Source organism: Chiloscyllium plagiosum, chromosome 34 (assembly GCF_004010195.1).
Source record: "Chiloscyllium plagiosum isolate BGI_BamShark_2017 chromosome 34, ASM401019v2, whole genome shotgun sequence".
NCBI classification, from domain to species: domain Eukaryota; kingdom Metazoa; phylum Chordata; class Chondrichthyes; order Orectolobiformes; family Hemiscylliidae; genus Chiloscyllium; species Chiloscyllium plagiosum.
Genome location: NC_057743.1, coordinates 5698573 through 5714711, shown reverse-complemented (window position 1 = coordinate 5714711; position 16139 = coordinate 5698573). Strand labels below are relative to the sequence as shown.

At 39.8% G+C, this 16139-nt stretch overlaps 1 protein-coding gene across 1 annotated transcript in view; it reads left to right on the top strand.

The window, feature by feature from the left end:
- Nucleotides 1-16139, top strand: part of hspg2 (heparan sulfate proteoglycan 2) — a 522026-nt gene that overhangs the window by 193730 nt on the left and 312157 nt on the right. The window contains exons 5-7 of the mRNA XM_043675530.1: nt 4395-4504; nt 7632-7690; nt 15742-15902. Coding sequence (XP_043531465.1) covers nt 4395-4504; nt 7632-7690; nt 15742-15902 — 330 coding nt within the window. The remainder of the gene's footprint in view (nt 1-4394; nt 4505-7631; nt 7691-15741; nt 15903-16139) is intronic.

Genomic DNA, 16139 nt, shown 5'->3' with positions numbered 1-16139 from the left:
TGTGGTGGAGGCTGGTACAATTGCAACATTTAAGAGGCATTTGGATGGGTATATGAATAGGAAGGGTTTGGAGGGATATGGGCATGGTGCTGGCAGGTGGGACTAGATTGGGTTGGGATATCTGGTCGGCATGGAAGGGTTGGACCGAAGGGTCTGTTTCCATGCTGTACATCTCTGACTCTATGACTGCAAGCAATTTGAGACCCACTGTGGATTCTTTCTCCCCTGCTTTAAACGAGGCAATGTTTTGACATTTGTTCCTTCACAAGTTTCAAACTGAGATTCAGCTTCACTTTCCACAAAGTCCATGTTTTAGTCTGCTGATTGTGCACGCCTATCTAACAGTCGTTTACTTTGGCTGTGTTCTTTCAGTAAGCCACAGACCTTATCTGATCCAAATTGCAAAATTAAATCTGGTACAATTAGAAAATGATAAAGTCATCTGGGTAGCTAAATGGATAGAAAGAGTTTAGAAGGATATGGGACAAATGCTGGCAAATGGAACTAGATTTATTTAGGATATCTGATGAGCATGGACGAGTTGGACTAAAGGGTCTATTTCCATGCTGTGCAGCTCTATGACCCTAAATATTCCAAATAAACCTGAAGAAACCAAAGTACCTTTTTAAGCTTCACTCACCATCATCATGATGTAGCCAACTGTCTCCAAATTGAACTTTAATTTAATGGTGCTTATTTACAATATATTTTTTGATGTGATGGCATAAATTAATTTTATAACCATTCAAGATTTACTAAATGCCTTTTGAGCTGTATAGTAGCTGTGGGTCAGCGTGAGGATTACCACGCTTTGCAGTCCTGCCCATTCAGTTGAGAATCAGTCAGTGTTTGAAGGATTAGTGAGCAGATTGATAGTCAGTGGCTTCACACAACCTGATGCCTGGAGACTGGCAGTGATAATACCAGGGTGAGAGAGGACATGGAAGATGAGGGTCTTGCTGTCTGTGCTGCTGGCCCTAAACATGATGGAACAAGTCCCTGAAGCTGCAGGAGTTACATACTCCTTGCAGCTTGTGCCTTTGCAGCAAATGTCTCCTCAAAGCGTTGATCTCTAAACTTCCTGGGCCAACAGGTAGTTGTGTGTAAGAAGGCGATACATTTCCAGTGCCTTATTTTGCCCAAATTTATTTATGCATTACCTTATGCATTAGAAGATAAACAAAATGTTCTTTGGGTAATCCCACCTTGCAGTAATTTAGCTCTATCTTCCAAAGTACAAAACTTCTGTACACAGCACTTCTTTCTAAGCAGTACAGACATCACCTCTCCAGTCCTTCATTTAAGATCCACCTGCTCATTTCTAAGTCTGTATTTTCTATTCTCAGCTTTTTTATCCAGCAACCTAATAGTTACATTCTAAAATGTGAGAACAGTACTGAGATGGGTGATCAAATTGAATGGTGGAGCAGGCTTGAGGGGCTGAATTGCCTACTCCTGTTCCTGTTTTCCATGTTACTCAGGTCTTCGGAGGACAGAGACTAACTGCAACAAATGGGAGTGGAATTAGGATGATTATATATGTGTTATATGATTAACCACTGCTGAGGATATAAAGCTCAATTTGCTGATAAATTGACTGTCAATAGCAGCACTGAGATAGAGGTGATGCAGCATCTTTCCAAATGCCTAAATATTTAGCTTAGTGGCACAGTGGCTCAGTGGTTAGCACTGCTGCTTCACAGCACCATAGACCCAAGTTCGATTCCACACTCAGGTGACTGGCTGTGTGGAGTTTGCACATGTTTCCGTGTTTGCATGGGTTTCCACTGTGTGCTCTGGTTTCCTCCCACGGTCTAAAGATGTGCAGGTTAGGTGCATTGGCCATGCTAAATTGCCCATAATGTCCAGGATGTGCAGGCTAGATGGTTTAGCAAGGAAATGCAGGGTTACAGGGATAGGGGTGTGGGTCTGGGTAGGATGCTGTTCGGAGGGTCAGTGTGGAATCGATGTGTTGAATGGCCTGCTCCCACACTGTAGGTATTTTATGATCAGCCCTCCTCTACAATGCTTTCATGCCAACAACCTTATTTTCTGTGTTTCTCAGTTATGCTTTTGTATAAACCCTCTCTCCTACACTCCGCCTTCATTCTATCCATGTTCAGCTATTACCTGGACACCTGCATGCACATGTGCACACACTGACCCACTAAACTATTGTGATGGCTGCCAGACTGTGCTCCTGTCAAATAACTGAGTAATTGCATTGGGTTTTATTGGTGTAAGTGGAGTGGATTGCACAGCCTGGGAGATCAAGAGGCTACTTGAAGCCCATTATATAATCTAAATATATCGTTAATCTATCAAGTATTGCTGAGGCATCATGCCATAAAGTTGAGCCTGATTGTTAAACCTTTTTCAGGAACACCTTCACCATATGCGCAATTTATATAGTTAATAAACATCAACCTAGAAATTCAATGAAGTAGTCATAAATGCTGAAAATTATGTAAAATATGTTATAGATTGAATGTTTTTGATGCAAGTTGTGAACTATCTGGGTTCGTCAGGAGGCAAATGGTGATGAATTGTTTAAATTGGAGATAGAAGGAGCATAAATTTGAGATAATTGCAGAAAGTTTTCAAAGGACCAGATACTGATTTTTGTGAAGATTGAACATTAGACGATAAATGTGCAGAAGGAATGTGAGATAGTGTGAGAATGGGTTGGCCTTGTGTGGGCGGTTTGCAGGTTTGCATTCCACTTCAGACATTTGAGCACAATAATCTTGGTTGACATAGGGGCAGCACGGTGGCTCAGTGGTTAGCAATGCTGCCTCAGAGTGCCAGGGGCCCTGGTTTGATTCCAGCCTTGGGCAGCTGTTTGTGTGAAGTTTGCACATTCACTCCATATCTGTGTGGGTTTCCTCTGGATACTCTGGCTTCCTCCCGCAATGCAAAAATATGCAGATTAGGTGGCCATGCTAAATTGCTCATAGTGTTGAGGGATATGTGGGTTAGGTGCATTAGTCAAGGGCAAATGAAAGGGAATAGATTTGTGTGGAATACTCTTTGGAGGGTCGGTGTGGACTTGTTGGACCGAAGTGCCTGTTTCCACACTGCAGGCATTCCAAAAAATAAATTCCCATGCATTGTTGTTGGAGTGCAACATTGACTGTCAGATGAGATGTCAAACTGAGATATATCCCTCAGGGAGACACAGATGATCCCATGACATTATTGTGAGCAAAAGCAGAGCAAAGTCTTTTGGTGTTTTTGTCAGTATTGATCCCTCAACTGACACGACTGACAACAGATGATCTGGGCATTTGATAGGACCTTACTGTGCATATTGACTGTCACATTTCTATATATTAGGGTGGTGAATACAGCTGGGTAATAGAGTTCTGAGCAAGTGTTGAACCAGACTCAAATGTTAATTCTGTTTCTCTCTCTCCAACAGACTGCCATACCTGCTGAGTTTCTCCAGCATTGTTAGTTAATGTATATATTACTCTTCACAGCTAACTTTTTTTTATAATTTGGATTATTTTGGAATGTCATATTGTTGTAAGCAGCACAAGATATAAAATCTTGAATAGTCTTTTTTTTAACTGGGTTGAGGTGATTGTTTTTGTGTTGTCATGAGACTTGTGGCTCAGGTATCTATTCTGCACAATGGAGAGTTGCCTTCCTTCACCTCTCTGATAGCTTGTTACCTGTAATGGATTCCCCTTCTCCCTCAGTGCTAGCTGATCCAGGTAGGAAGAACAAATCCTTCGATTTACTTTGTTGTACATATTCCTATTCTCCACCAGTGCATCCCTCATTATTGCAGACTACTCCACCCTTCCTCTGCAGTCTCTTGAACTCGACAGATGATGCCAGAGATACATCAACATCTTATCATATCCATTGCTAAGTATCGATGTGTTTATCGGTCACTGATAACACATAGCAGTCATGCTGCAAAATTCTTCATTTCTATTTTGAGTGATTATATTATGTCAAGTTCTTGGATGTTGAAGGGATGAAATATTTATTCTGTGCGGCCAGTTTGCTTCAGTTCAAGTCCTTCTGCAGTGTGGTACGACTGTTGTGTAGTTTCCTCTTTTTACATTTTGTGCTGAATTCTATTCAAGCCAGTAAAGATGCGCAATCTTACTGGTTGGTTGAAAATTTGAGTTGTTGTCTGTGCTGGAATGTGGCTTGGGCCAAAGTTACATTGGGATAATTTTCGAGGTAATCCTGTATTCCAACTGGACCGTTGAAACTTGGCTAGGATGATTTCAGTTGTGTGGGTTGGGATCAAGGAGGAGGAAGGTAAAACTAAATCTGTGATAATTTTTGGTCAATCATGTGATGTAATTGTTTTAAAATAAGAGAAACAAAAGGCCCCAGTTTAATGCTTTGCAATTATTTCTCTTCATTTTCAGTATACTATCGTGTGCTGGTGAACTTCACTACTTCTATTGAGTACAGTCCACAGTTGGAGGACTTTGATTCTGAAACATTCAGAGAAGTATCAGAAGGAATCATCGACACAGTAAGTGCAATTGCCTTGCAACATTTGTCTTATAACTGTCAGGAAGTTACTCATTTAATCTGAGTAAAACACCGGTTCAACTTCAACTGAAATATTGATTTCAGTTCTTGGCATCGTGCTTTAGGAAGGATGTGAAAGCATTGGTGAAAGTGTAAACAAAATCAAAAACATGGTTCCAAGGATGAAGAACTTCAGTTATGGATTTAAATTGGAGAAGTTGGAACTATTTTCCTTGGAGAAGTGAAGATGCAAGAGAGATTTGATAGAGGTATTCAAAATCGTCAAGGGTCTAGAAAGAGTAGGTTAAAGTGGGAAGGGGTAGGTTCCTGCTGGTGGAAGGGTTGAGAATGAAGGGGTATAGATATAAAATAATTGGCAAAAGAAGCAATGATGGCGTATGACTAAAGTTTTCACAGAGCAAGTAGTTAGGATCTAGATGACACTACCTGAAAGTGTGGTGGAGGCAGATACAAGTGGGATGGTCAAGAGGGAATTTAACTCTCGTTTCCAGCATCTGCAGTCCTCACTTTTGCCAAGAGGGAATTAGATTGTTATTGGAGTGCTACAAGTCAAATTGCTCCTTTGGAGAGCTCGGATAAACAGCAGGGGCTAAATGGCCTCTTTAGTGCTATGCCATTCTATGTTTCTGTTCAGTTAACTTGCAAGCGTTTCACATAAAGATGTCTTCCATATGAATACCTGGTGAGGTCTCACAGGCTGGATTCTTCTGAAAGGAGCAAACCACAGGACAGCTCACTAAATTGTCTTTGAAATTGTGAGCTGAGTTGGATAGATTGGCATGGAGAAGATGTTTCCATTTCTGGGGGAGATCAAAATCTGGACTATGAATGTAAGATTGTCACTCATGAAGATAGTAGGAAATTCATAACTTTTTTTACCCAGAGTACAGTAGCTTGTTAGCACTGGAAATGTTCAAAGTGAATGCGTAGAAACATGTAAAGGAAACTGTTGAATACTGAAAGAGTAAAAGAGCAGGAGATAGGATGTTGATAGAATGGGAGCAGCCTTGTGTGGGATGTTAACAATGACAAAGAGGGTTTGGTCTGAATGGGCTGTTTCTGTGCTATTGATTCTGTGTAGTTCAATCAATTATTCAACTTTTGCCACTGGATTTAAAGTAGTTTCAGTTTATAAATATGTAGTAGATAATTTTTATGCTACTGAACAGTTTATGAGAACATTGTGTGATGCAGTCATCCTGTCTAAATGTGTCTTTTGTTTTATTGCATATCTCTGAAGTTTTTTCCTACAGTTAATTTTAACCCCTCATAGTCAGGCCGCTATGGAAAAAGCAAAGAATCAAGAATGCAAAGTCATGAGGGAGCCAGTAGAGGGTTATTTTGACTTTGTTCCTTTGTGTAAATAGATGATATTAAACCTGTCTGTTCCTTATTTCTCCTCCGTTTCATTTCTATTTGCTGTGCAGAGTGACAGTGATCTAATTATCACTGGTGTACAGCATTGACCCAAGTCAAAAGACTTGGGCGGCACGGTGGCACAGTGGTTAGCACTGCTCACAGCGCCAGAGACCCAGGTTCAATTCCCGCTTCAGGCAACTGTCTGTGTGGAGTTTGCACATTCTCCCCGTGTCTGTGTGGGTTTCCGCTGGGTGCTCCGGTTTCCTCCCACAGTCCAAAGATGTGCAGGTTAGGTGAATTGGCCATGTTAAATTGCCCGTAGTGTTAGGTGAAGGGGTAGATGCAGGGGAATGGGTCTGGGTTGGTTGCCTTTTGGAAGGTTAGTGTGGACTTGTTGGGCCAAAGGGCCTGTTTCCACACTAAGTAATCTAATCTAATCATAAATTAATGTCGTTTTATTGGTTAACTACACTACTCATCCTGGATACTGTTCTGTATCCCAACTGGCCAATTCTAAAGTGCAAGTTTAAAGTGAGAGGGCTACTCATCATGAGGGACTTCCTAACCCTGCTGTCTCTGATGCCCGACTGGTTCAGGGAATAGCAGTCGAGAATTGGAGCTCTGGTTGGTTCTGTTCTCTTTCTGACTTCAAACTTCCTGCGGCCAATGTAATTACCTCTCTTGACCCCTCAAAGTGCAAACTGGTCAATCTGGACTAACCTGTATCTCATAACTTGTGTATGTTTGTCATTACTTAATTGTTTATTTAACCCACAAAGTTCATCTTCTATTTCACTACTGCAGTCTCAGTGAAGACATCAATTTTAGTTTGCTCCCTGCAATGTGTTGTCCATCAATGTAAAACTCTTCAGTAATAGATATGCACACATAAACATCCTCAACCATTCCTACATTACACCATCTGAAATCACTATAACCTCTTAGCATATTCTAAAAGTGCTTCATCTAAGTATGTCAATAAATGTACAGTAACAAGTTGATAGTTTATGAGGCAACATAAGCAACTAATTTGTAGGTCATAAAGTTTAGGATAATATTCTTAATTATCCTTGCAATTATTACCTTGCAAGACAAAAAAAAAGTACCTCAAAAACCAAATAGTTGAGTTCAAACATTGTTTTCTAGCAGTGTACTGCTGCTGATGAGATTACCCCGGTGAGGTTTATTGATGAACTATCAATTGGTTATTACGTTTTGCTGCTTGCTTAGCATTCCCAACACTGTAAGACAACGCACGGTGAACAAGTCAGTATCAGCAAAGTCTTTACCTGACTCCTTTGATCCTCTTTGCTGTCTTGAATAGGGGCCCTGCCCCAAAAGAATGGAAGATGTTAAGCTGCAGCCAACATGCTGATTGAAAGACTTAGGAGAAAGTGAGGACTGCAGATGCTGGAGATCAGAGTCAAAGCGTGTGGCGCTGGAAAAGCACAGCAGGTCACGCTGCATCAGAGGAGCAGGAGAGTCGATGTTTTGGGCATAATCCTGTTGAAGGGTTTGTGCCCAAAAAGTCGACTCTCCTGCTCCTCAGATGCTGCCTGACTGGCTGTGCTTTTCCAGAGCCACATTGATTGAAAGACATGCTAATACTTGAGATGGGCTGTGTTTGGTTGAACCATGAATGGTCTATTTACAAACAAAAAATTTGAAGCAAACATTCTTTCAGAAGCTTTAAAGCCTCCTCTCCTCAACTGATTCAAACTCTTCAATAAATGTACTTTTCTTTTCAGCTTGAGTCTGAATTTTATCGGATCCCAGGAGACCAATCAGTCACTGTGGTATGGATCAAGTAAGTGTTCCTTCATCACTGTCTCAACTGATGTCAAATGATCTTCTTTTAATCCACTTTTGAACAAAGCAAAACAGAAGAATTAATTTTACAGATTAATCTTGACATCTGAGTATTTCCTAAAGTTGAATGGTATTTGACAGATAAGGACAGCTCCATACCATCCATCAAACAATGGTCTGGCAGAAAGATCAGTCCAAGCTTTGAAGGATGGCTTAAAGAAACCGCCTACAGCTTTGCTAGATACCAAACTGTCCCAATTCCTGTTTGGTTATAGGACCATCCTTCATTCAACTACAGGGATAGCTCCAGCAGCGTTGCTAATAGGGAGAAGATTAAATCTGATCTTCCCGGACCCGGTGGTGGTGGGGGGGATGGGGTGGGAAGTGTGAAATGGCATCCAGAATGCCAATGCCAGACATACAACTCAGCGAAGTGAGACAGACAATTTATTTCAGGGACGAAGTTTGGTATGGGCCAGACACAGGCAGTGAAGCCAGTTTAGTGTGCAAAACTTGGTCAGCATGGATGAGTTGGACTGAAGGGTCCGTTTCAGTACTGTATGACTCTATCTATCATTAGCTACAAAGGCTTGCTCAGCAGTTGAGGGGAAGGCATGTTTCAGCCTTGATTTGGTACAGGTAATATTGAAATTATTAATACATGGATCTTCGCCTTCTTTCCCTTTCGTTCTTGAAGACTTCTAGTACTTAATTATTTCAGAATTATTTGTATGTGACGTAAACCTTTGCTTGTCTGTCCCTTGAAGCTCTGTCTTCTGAATTAATACCATTGTCAAAGATTGTTAATTCCTCATACAGTGGTACATGATCTGTACCAGTCACAGAGATATTTATAAGAGGAGCTCATGAGGTTTTCTGATCAAAGTAATCTCCTAGTGGGCCACAGCAGGGATTTGACTCTGGAGATGATTAACATACTCTGTCAATATCAAGTTCGGTTCCCTAAGTTTAAAAGTTCCCAAATAAAATTAACGGTGGGTTTCTTTTCATAATGATAGCCCTGGTAACTATTGTCAATGACATGAATAACTTCTGGGCTTTCATAGTGGAGTAAAATAAATATGAGAGTTCATTGGCATGTGTGTGAGATGATTTTACCAGTTAACCATGCTCCTGCTCATGCTACAAAATATCCACAGCTGGAAAAAGATGTTTTTTTCACTTAGACTTAATCAATTTTAGTTGATAACAGAACAATGAAACACAAAGACTGTGATTAAAAGCTGTGAATCGTAATTGCTGATTCCTCTGGGGATCAATGAGGTTGAAGTTGCCTGCAGAATTGTTCCAGCTGCAGACTGTTGTCATGAGTAATTGTAACAAATGGCCATTTCAGTCATGTAGTTAGAAGAAGTCAGATAAATATCCCATTGACCCACAGCATTCCAATTTCATCAGTCATCACTCCCCACGCTACAAAACTGCAAAATGTTCTTTCGGAAAAAAAGATGCTTTTTGCTCCCACAGATGACCCACTCCTACGCTCTTCTCAAGTTACAATCAGTATTATTCAATCTGACTTGCTGAACCTTGTCAGATATTTTGTCTTCTTACTACATTTCAGAGAAAAGCTTTAAACTTTACCTCCAGTACTAAATGAGTGCTTACATTTTCAAAGGTTGCCTTTCTTGATCTTTTGATATTAGCTCTTTATTTGGTGAGAATTCTGATTTTAAAATCCAACCTTGCCAGGATGCACAGAATATTATTAAAACTATATTCAGTATGTCATATTTGTTCAGCTCCGCTTTCTTGCTAACTCATGAGGCTATTTGTAGTGTAGCTTTTGTGATCCATGGTATCCCTAACACTATCTCTACTTCGTGATCAAGTGGTTGATGTTAAATAGCCTCTATGCCTCTGAGTTGGTGTAGAGAACATTGACTGGGATTCCCATTCCACATGACAATCTGTGTATATTTGTAACCATTGATGATGACTGGATTAGCCTGCCTTGGTCCACCCTCACTCACTCCTGCCTGAAGTTGATGAAACATCATTTGAAAAGGTACATAGAGCTTCATTCCAGCCAACCACCTCCTTCAGTTATTGGACAGACTGAACCAGGTTCTATTTAGCCTCAAGAATTTACTTCTGGAGGTTCCAGCTTGAAAAAAGTGGCAAATGCTTTTTGATGTTTACTATTTACAAGGCTGCAAATGTCCAGAGTACCTGAACAACTAACATTTTTTTTCTTTCATGGAATGAGGGCGCTTGGTTGGTTTTCTTTATTTAAGACCAAAGTCAAAATAATGTTTACTCATTACTTTGGATCAAATGCACATGCTGGTTTTTTTCACAAGCAAGATGTGCAGAGACTTTGCTTGTGTTACGACCAGTTGAGGAGGGGTGCTTTTTAACCCCACGGCTAACTAATAAATATATTTAAATATATTTAATTTTAGCATGCAGTTAAATCACACTACAGTTCAAGCATAGTTTACTAGATCAATTTGAAGGTGCTAATTATAAAGCTTTCTTGAATGACACAGAGGAATTTTACACATAACTCACCCCCAAGGAAGTTAGTTCAATGTGACATCAAACATAGGTACAAAGTATAAAAAATGAAGAAGGTCCTATCAGGAAATAAAGAATAAGCAGTTTTAAAAGTTCTTGCATTTCTATACTTGAATCTGAGACCATGACAGCTTAATTGATGTCTTGCATCCTGAACAATAGGTAGATTTGAAGAATCCGTGTTCTTGGTGAAAGGATCTTTGTCTGATTTCTTTTACTACTGATGTTGGCTTTCAAGATGATGAGAAAGAAAATTAGAAAATGAGAGAGGTTCTTCAGTGCTTCATATTAGCAGCCCATTTTATTTCTATCTGTCAGCTGCTCTGCCATGCAGCTACTGAAGTATGGTTCATTTATGTATTCCAGAGTCTGGTTTCATTGTCTTTCCAAGCTTTCATAGTAATATGTGCAGCTTTTTCTCCAAAGTGCAAGTTAAAAACAGGAGATGAATTTCTTGATTCCTGACTTAGTTGATTGAATTAAATGTCTTTATATGAAATCATCTGAACTGATATTACCATTTTGTTTATTCTACATTGGTTTCCTGAACTTGCCTCTATGTCTAGTCTGTTGTTTGTTGCAAACTATCCTTGCCCATGTTCCTTCATTTTTAAAAACCATTTACTCCATGAGATCTCATATATTAAGATAGTGAAAGTTGAATATTTACACCCTATGTTTTTCCCCTACCATGACACATGTTATTATAAATATTGTTCAGGTTTCCCTAAGAGTGTGTGAGAGAAGCCTGTTGCTGAACATTTTTCTAGAGTGTTGTCCATTCCTGCATCTGATGTTCACTCTCAAAAATGACATGAATTTTTTTTTTCTGGATCGTGGAATATTTCAAGCTAGCCCTACCTCAGCCATTACAATTGCTTACAATTATTTTAAATTTTCTTGAATTTCCATAAAATTAGAACCCTCTTCAAGAATGATTTATTTAACATACCCCAAGTATCTTCAATTGCATCTAAAACCAATGTCACCAGAAATAAAGTAACTCTTAAAAATGCCTTCAAGGACAAAGCTGTCTGATAAATGTAAAAACGTTGTGGAGACAGAATTGACTAGACCCCAGCTTTGGTCTCACTTTGTTTTTCTTCCTCTTCAGTCAGTCTTCCCTTGAGTCACCCTTCTCGCATGCTGTACCTCCTGACCTAGATGTTTTCTAATCAACCTATTCAGAGATGTTATTGCACACCAGTGAGACTTGAACATGGGCCTCCTGGTCTCTTGATTTGTATTGGTCAGATTTTCTTCAGCCTAAGTTGCTGATCATGGTAGCAATATGTGAGAATCTTCTGATGCCCTATGGTCTCCATTCTCCAAAAATGTAAACCTAATGTATTAATTAGGAAACCTACATTTGAGCAGTACCCTCTAATCTGGCCACCTTGCTGTGTATGCAGTTCCTGATCAGATTCATCCATATTTGTTGAATTGTATTGAGCTCTTTACAGAATTGACCTGTTATCTGACCTCCCTGCCTTCTATTTCCTGAGTTTTGCACTAACTGACTTGAACATCTAAAATAAAATTGTTTGATATCCTGTTTCCTTGTTAAAATGTGGAAACTTCTTGGGGTTATTTTGATCAGACTACCTATTATTGTATTATCCAACCAATTTACTTTTCTGCAATCTTCAGTTCTAAAAATAAATGATCCAGCTGCCATAGTTCAGGCTACCTTGCTTTATCATGGTCAGGTTTTACTTAATGAAAAACTTGTTTAATAGCAGCGTTTATTTATTTTATGACATAAGCAAATTGCTTAATTTTCTCTGAAGGGTAACCGTTTACACTTTAACTGAAACTGACACTGCTATCTGATCTCTCCCTTGTCTAATGGAATTATAGCCTCTCATGACATGACAGGATGCCATGTGAACTATTATATCCTCTTGAAGTAACTTTGTAGTTAGTCCCAATTCTCTGTTCTTTCCTTACATCCTGCAAATTTTTCCTTTTTGTTTACCTAATTCCCTTTTGAAAGTTAGAGGCATAATGCCACTGTCGATGGTTGGAAACACTCAGCTGGTTCACTAACGTTCAAGCTAGCCCTACCTCAGCCATTACCTGTTTTTACCTGTTTTGGCCTCTGTTTGATTCCAGACTGTCAGCAATGTGATTGATTCTTAACTGCCCTCTGGGCACATAGGGACGGCCAATAAATGCTGACCCAGCCAGTGATGCCCATATCCTATGAATGGATAATGAAAAAAAAATTACTATTAAATGTACTTCCATCATCCTTTTGAGTAGCATTCCAAATCATAAAATCTCACCATTGTAAGAAAATTCTCAAGTCTTCTGTTTCTTTTGTCAAGTCCCCAATTCTGCATCTTGTGACTACTCGCCTTCCAGTTAAGCTGGTGGTAGCTTCCCCTTGGTTGCATTATCAAAAATGTAAATCCCCCTTAACAGTTTCTGCTTCAAGGTGACCAAACCCAATTCCTCTTGACACTCCAATAATGTCTGCTGAACATTTTCCCACAGCAGCGTTGCATTTTAAAAGTTGATTCAGTCAGGTGTTGAATTCAATGCCCTATTCTTGCCACAAGATTAGCGCCTGGTTGTCCACTGCACTCTGTTTCAGTGCTGCCCCAATTTCAAAATAAATTGACACCATCCTTTTTAAAAGCCTGACAGACGATGGATTGCTGTCATGACCTTTCACATTTTAGCCTTTTTCTCCCTTTATGTCCCTGATTTTTGATGGAGATGAGTGCAGTTGATGCTAGTTGCACACCAGTGCCTACCTGATAGGCCACTCTTGAAGTGTCAAACATGTAAGATCCACAGGGTGTACATGGAAAGGATAAGAAGGACAAGACCTAGAAGTAGGAGCTGGCTGTTCAGTTCTGCCATTTGATAGGATCGCAGCATCTCTCATCACTGCCTCAAACCTCACTTTCCTATCCACTCCCCATAATCCTTTAACCCCCTAATTATAAACCTGTCAATCTCCTCAAATTCATTCCTTGTTTGTATGCTGGTTTAAAAAAAAACTAGACCAGATGAGTTGACAAGCCTTGTGACTCATGGGAATAATGGATGTGAACCAGGATCACTATTTGAAAGTAAGAGGTCGCCAGAAATGGGGATAATGGAGCCTCAGTGTTTCACAACACAATAACCATATTTGAACTTTATCGCTGACAGCAGTCAGTACACACTTTTAAATTGTGAAAAGTTAGGAATAGTGAAGGATCAAACAGGTCTTCCACTTAAGATGGAGAAGAGAAGAATTTTTTTCATTGGTCATCAGCCTGTGGTATTTTCTTCCCCAGAAAATGGTGGAGCCAGAGTCATTGAATATTTTTAAAGCAGAGGTAGAGAGATTCTTGACTAGAGGGGTGTTAAAGGGTATCATGGGTTGGTGGGAATATGGATTTGAGGCTATAGTCGGATCAATAATCCGATTTTATTGAATGATGGAATAGATTTAAGGGGTTGAATAGCCTACTTCTGCCCATAGTTCATACTTTCAAATGTGAGGTCACTAAAAGGTAGCAGTCAGCTACAAAAGCTAATGACGGTGGCTAACCAAATGTTCACCCTGATATTTGGAGGGCTAGCATATAAAGGGGAAGTTTTGCTGTAACTGTACAAAACCATGCTCAGCCGTGGTGTTAGACTAAAATGACAGATTACATAAATTAGACTTGTTTTGCCTTGCGTACAGAGATTTTAGTAATGATTTGATGAGAGTTTTGAGGGTTTAGAAAGGGAGAAACTATAGCCACTGGTAAAGAAAACCAAACTTTTTTAAATTACGTAACTGTAAAATCTGAGACAGGCCATTCAGGATTGAGGTTGGGTGGCAGTTCTTTACATAATCAGTAACGTTCTAAAGAAGGTGGTGGCATAGTGATAATACCACTGGACTTGTCTCCAGACTTCTTTCCAGTTAATTAGAATTGCCAACACACTTGCTTTTATCTCTTAGCAACATACAAATATGGAGCAAGAGTATGCCATTTGACCATTAAAGCCAGCTCCACCATTCAACAAGGTCATGGTTGATCTGAATACTTAGAACATTGTCTCCAGACTATGTTCTGGGGATGTGGGTTTGAATCCCACCAGGGCAGCTGGAGTTATAGTTAGTCTAACAGTAACCATGCAACAATTGTCAATTGTCGTATGTACACATTTAGTTCATTAATGTCCTTCAGGTGAGTGAAATCTGTCATCCCTACCTGATCTGACCTAAATGTCACTCCAGACCCACAGTAGTGGTTAACTCCTAACTGCTGTGTGAAAGGGTTATCAAGCAGCTCCGTTTAAGGGCAGCTAGGGATGGGCAATAAGTGCTGTTGCAGCCAAGATTGAATAAAAGAAAAGCAGGCCTATTTGATCATTTGGCTCCATCCAAGTTTTCTGTCGAGCAATCCTGAGAGTCCTACCCTGTCTGCTGTCCCTGGTGTCCTCAAGGTTTATTTCCCTTAAGTACCAATCTAAATCCTTTTAATGCATTCACTGTATTTGCATCCACCGCCCTAATAGGCAATGATTCCAGTCTTTCACTTGCGTAAGAAGAAAATAAGTCCTTTCTGACTTTCCCTTGCATTTCTTGCTCAAACCTTTAAATCTTTGTAAGTATGTTCCCTTGTCCTTGTATCAGCAAATTTGGAAATCTCTCTCTCTTGAAAATCTGGCTTAATTTCAGTGTATCAGTAGATTTTTCCTAGACGAAGGATTAATTGAACAAAGCAGATGCAGTGAAGACACAGATCAGTTGCGATTTTAGTGAACACCAGAATAGACTTGAGAGGTTGAATGGCTGACTTGTGTTCCTACATTTTGTAAGAATGAGTCACTGTAGTTATTTACAATGATGAATAAACTAATATTAATTTTAAAATGTCAGGAAGATGAAGTTTACTTGACTAATATAGTATCAAAATGTCATGGCTGGCAGCATTGTTGCATGATTCATTCAGTTAGTTAGAATTTTTTTTATGCACAAAGAGTTCTGAAAAATAGGAATAGATAACTAACAATTGTTTACTGTAGATTGGCTGGTTGCTGGTGTGGATCAGTACTCCTGTTTTGTCTCTTTATCTTCAGTTTGCTACTTCTGCATTTTCTGCCTCATAGCATCAGAATCTGGGTTTGATTCCATTCACAGGTGACTGACTGTATGGAGTTTGTACGATCCCCCTGTGTCTGCTTGGGTTTCCACTGAGTGCCCTGGTTTCTTCCAACAGGCCAAAGATGTGCAGGTTAGGTGGATTGGTCATGCTAAATTACTCTCTAGTGTCCAAGGTTGTGCAGGCTAGGTGGATCATCTATGGTAAATGAGTGGTTACAGGGCTAGGGTGGAAGTGGGTCTGGATGGTCATTGTAGACTCAATGGGCCAAATGGCCTCTTGTCTCACTATAGGGATTCTATGATCTTGTGCAATGCCACTTCCCACTTGGTAGCCAGACCCGAGGATGCTCAGTCTAGGCTGAATAGTAAGGCATATTATTTAGAATTGTTTCTATTGTTCTTCCCAGACAACAGGACCAAAATGTGATTGTCGAGCTGGATGTGGGATCCGATGGAAACAGCAATGATGAGGAGATACAAGAAGTGGTTTACTCAGTCGTGAGGAGTGGATCAATCGGGCCTTATGAAACATCAGTTGAAGGCTTCAAATTCCGACATCTAGGAGAAGGTATTTATCATTCATTCCTAGATTAATCAGTGTGTCCAAACAAGTAATTTTTAAAAAAATGCACCAGTCTTGAACTAGAAATCTGGGTGTTCAGCTATGATTGACAAAGTGTTCATTTTTGTTGTTCATTCCAGTACAGATCTCGCATGGATCAATGGACTTGAACTAGAATACTATGATTTTAGTGTGTAACACTTGTTAAATCCTCATTTGAGATTGACAAGAGCACTGGAACAT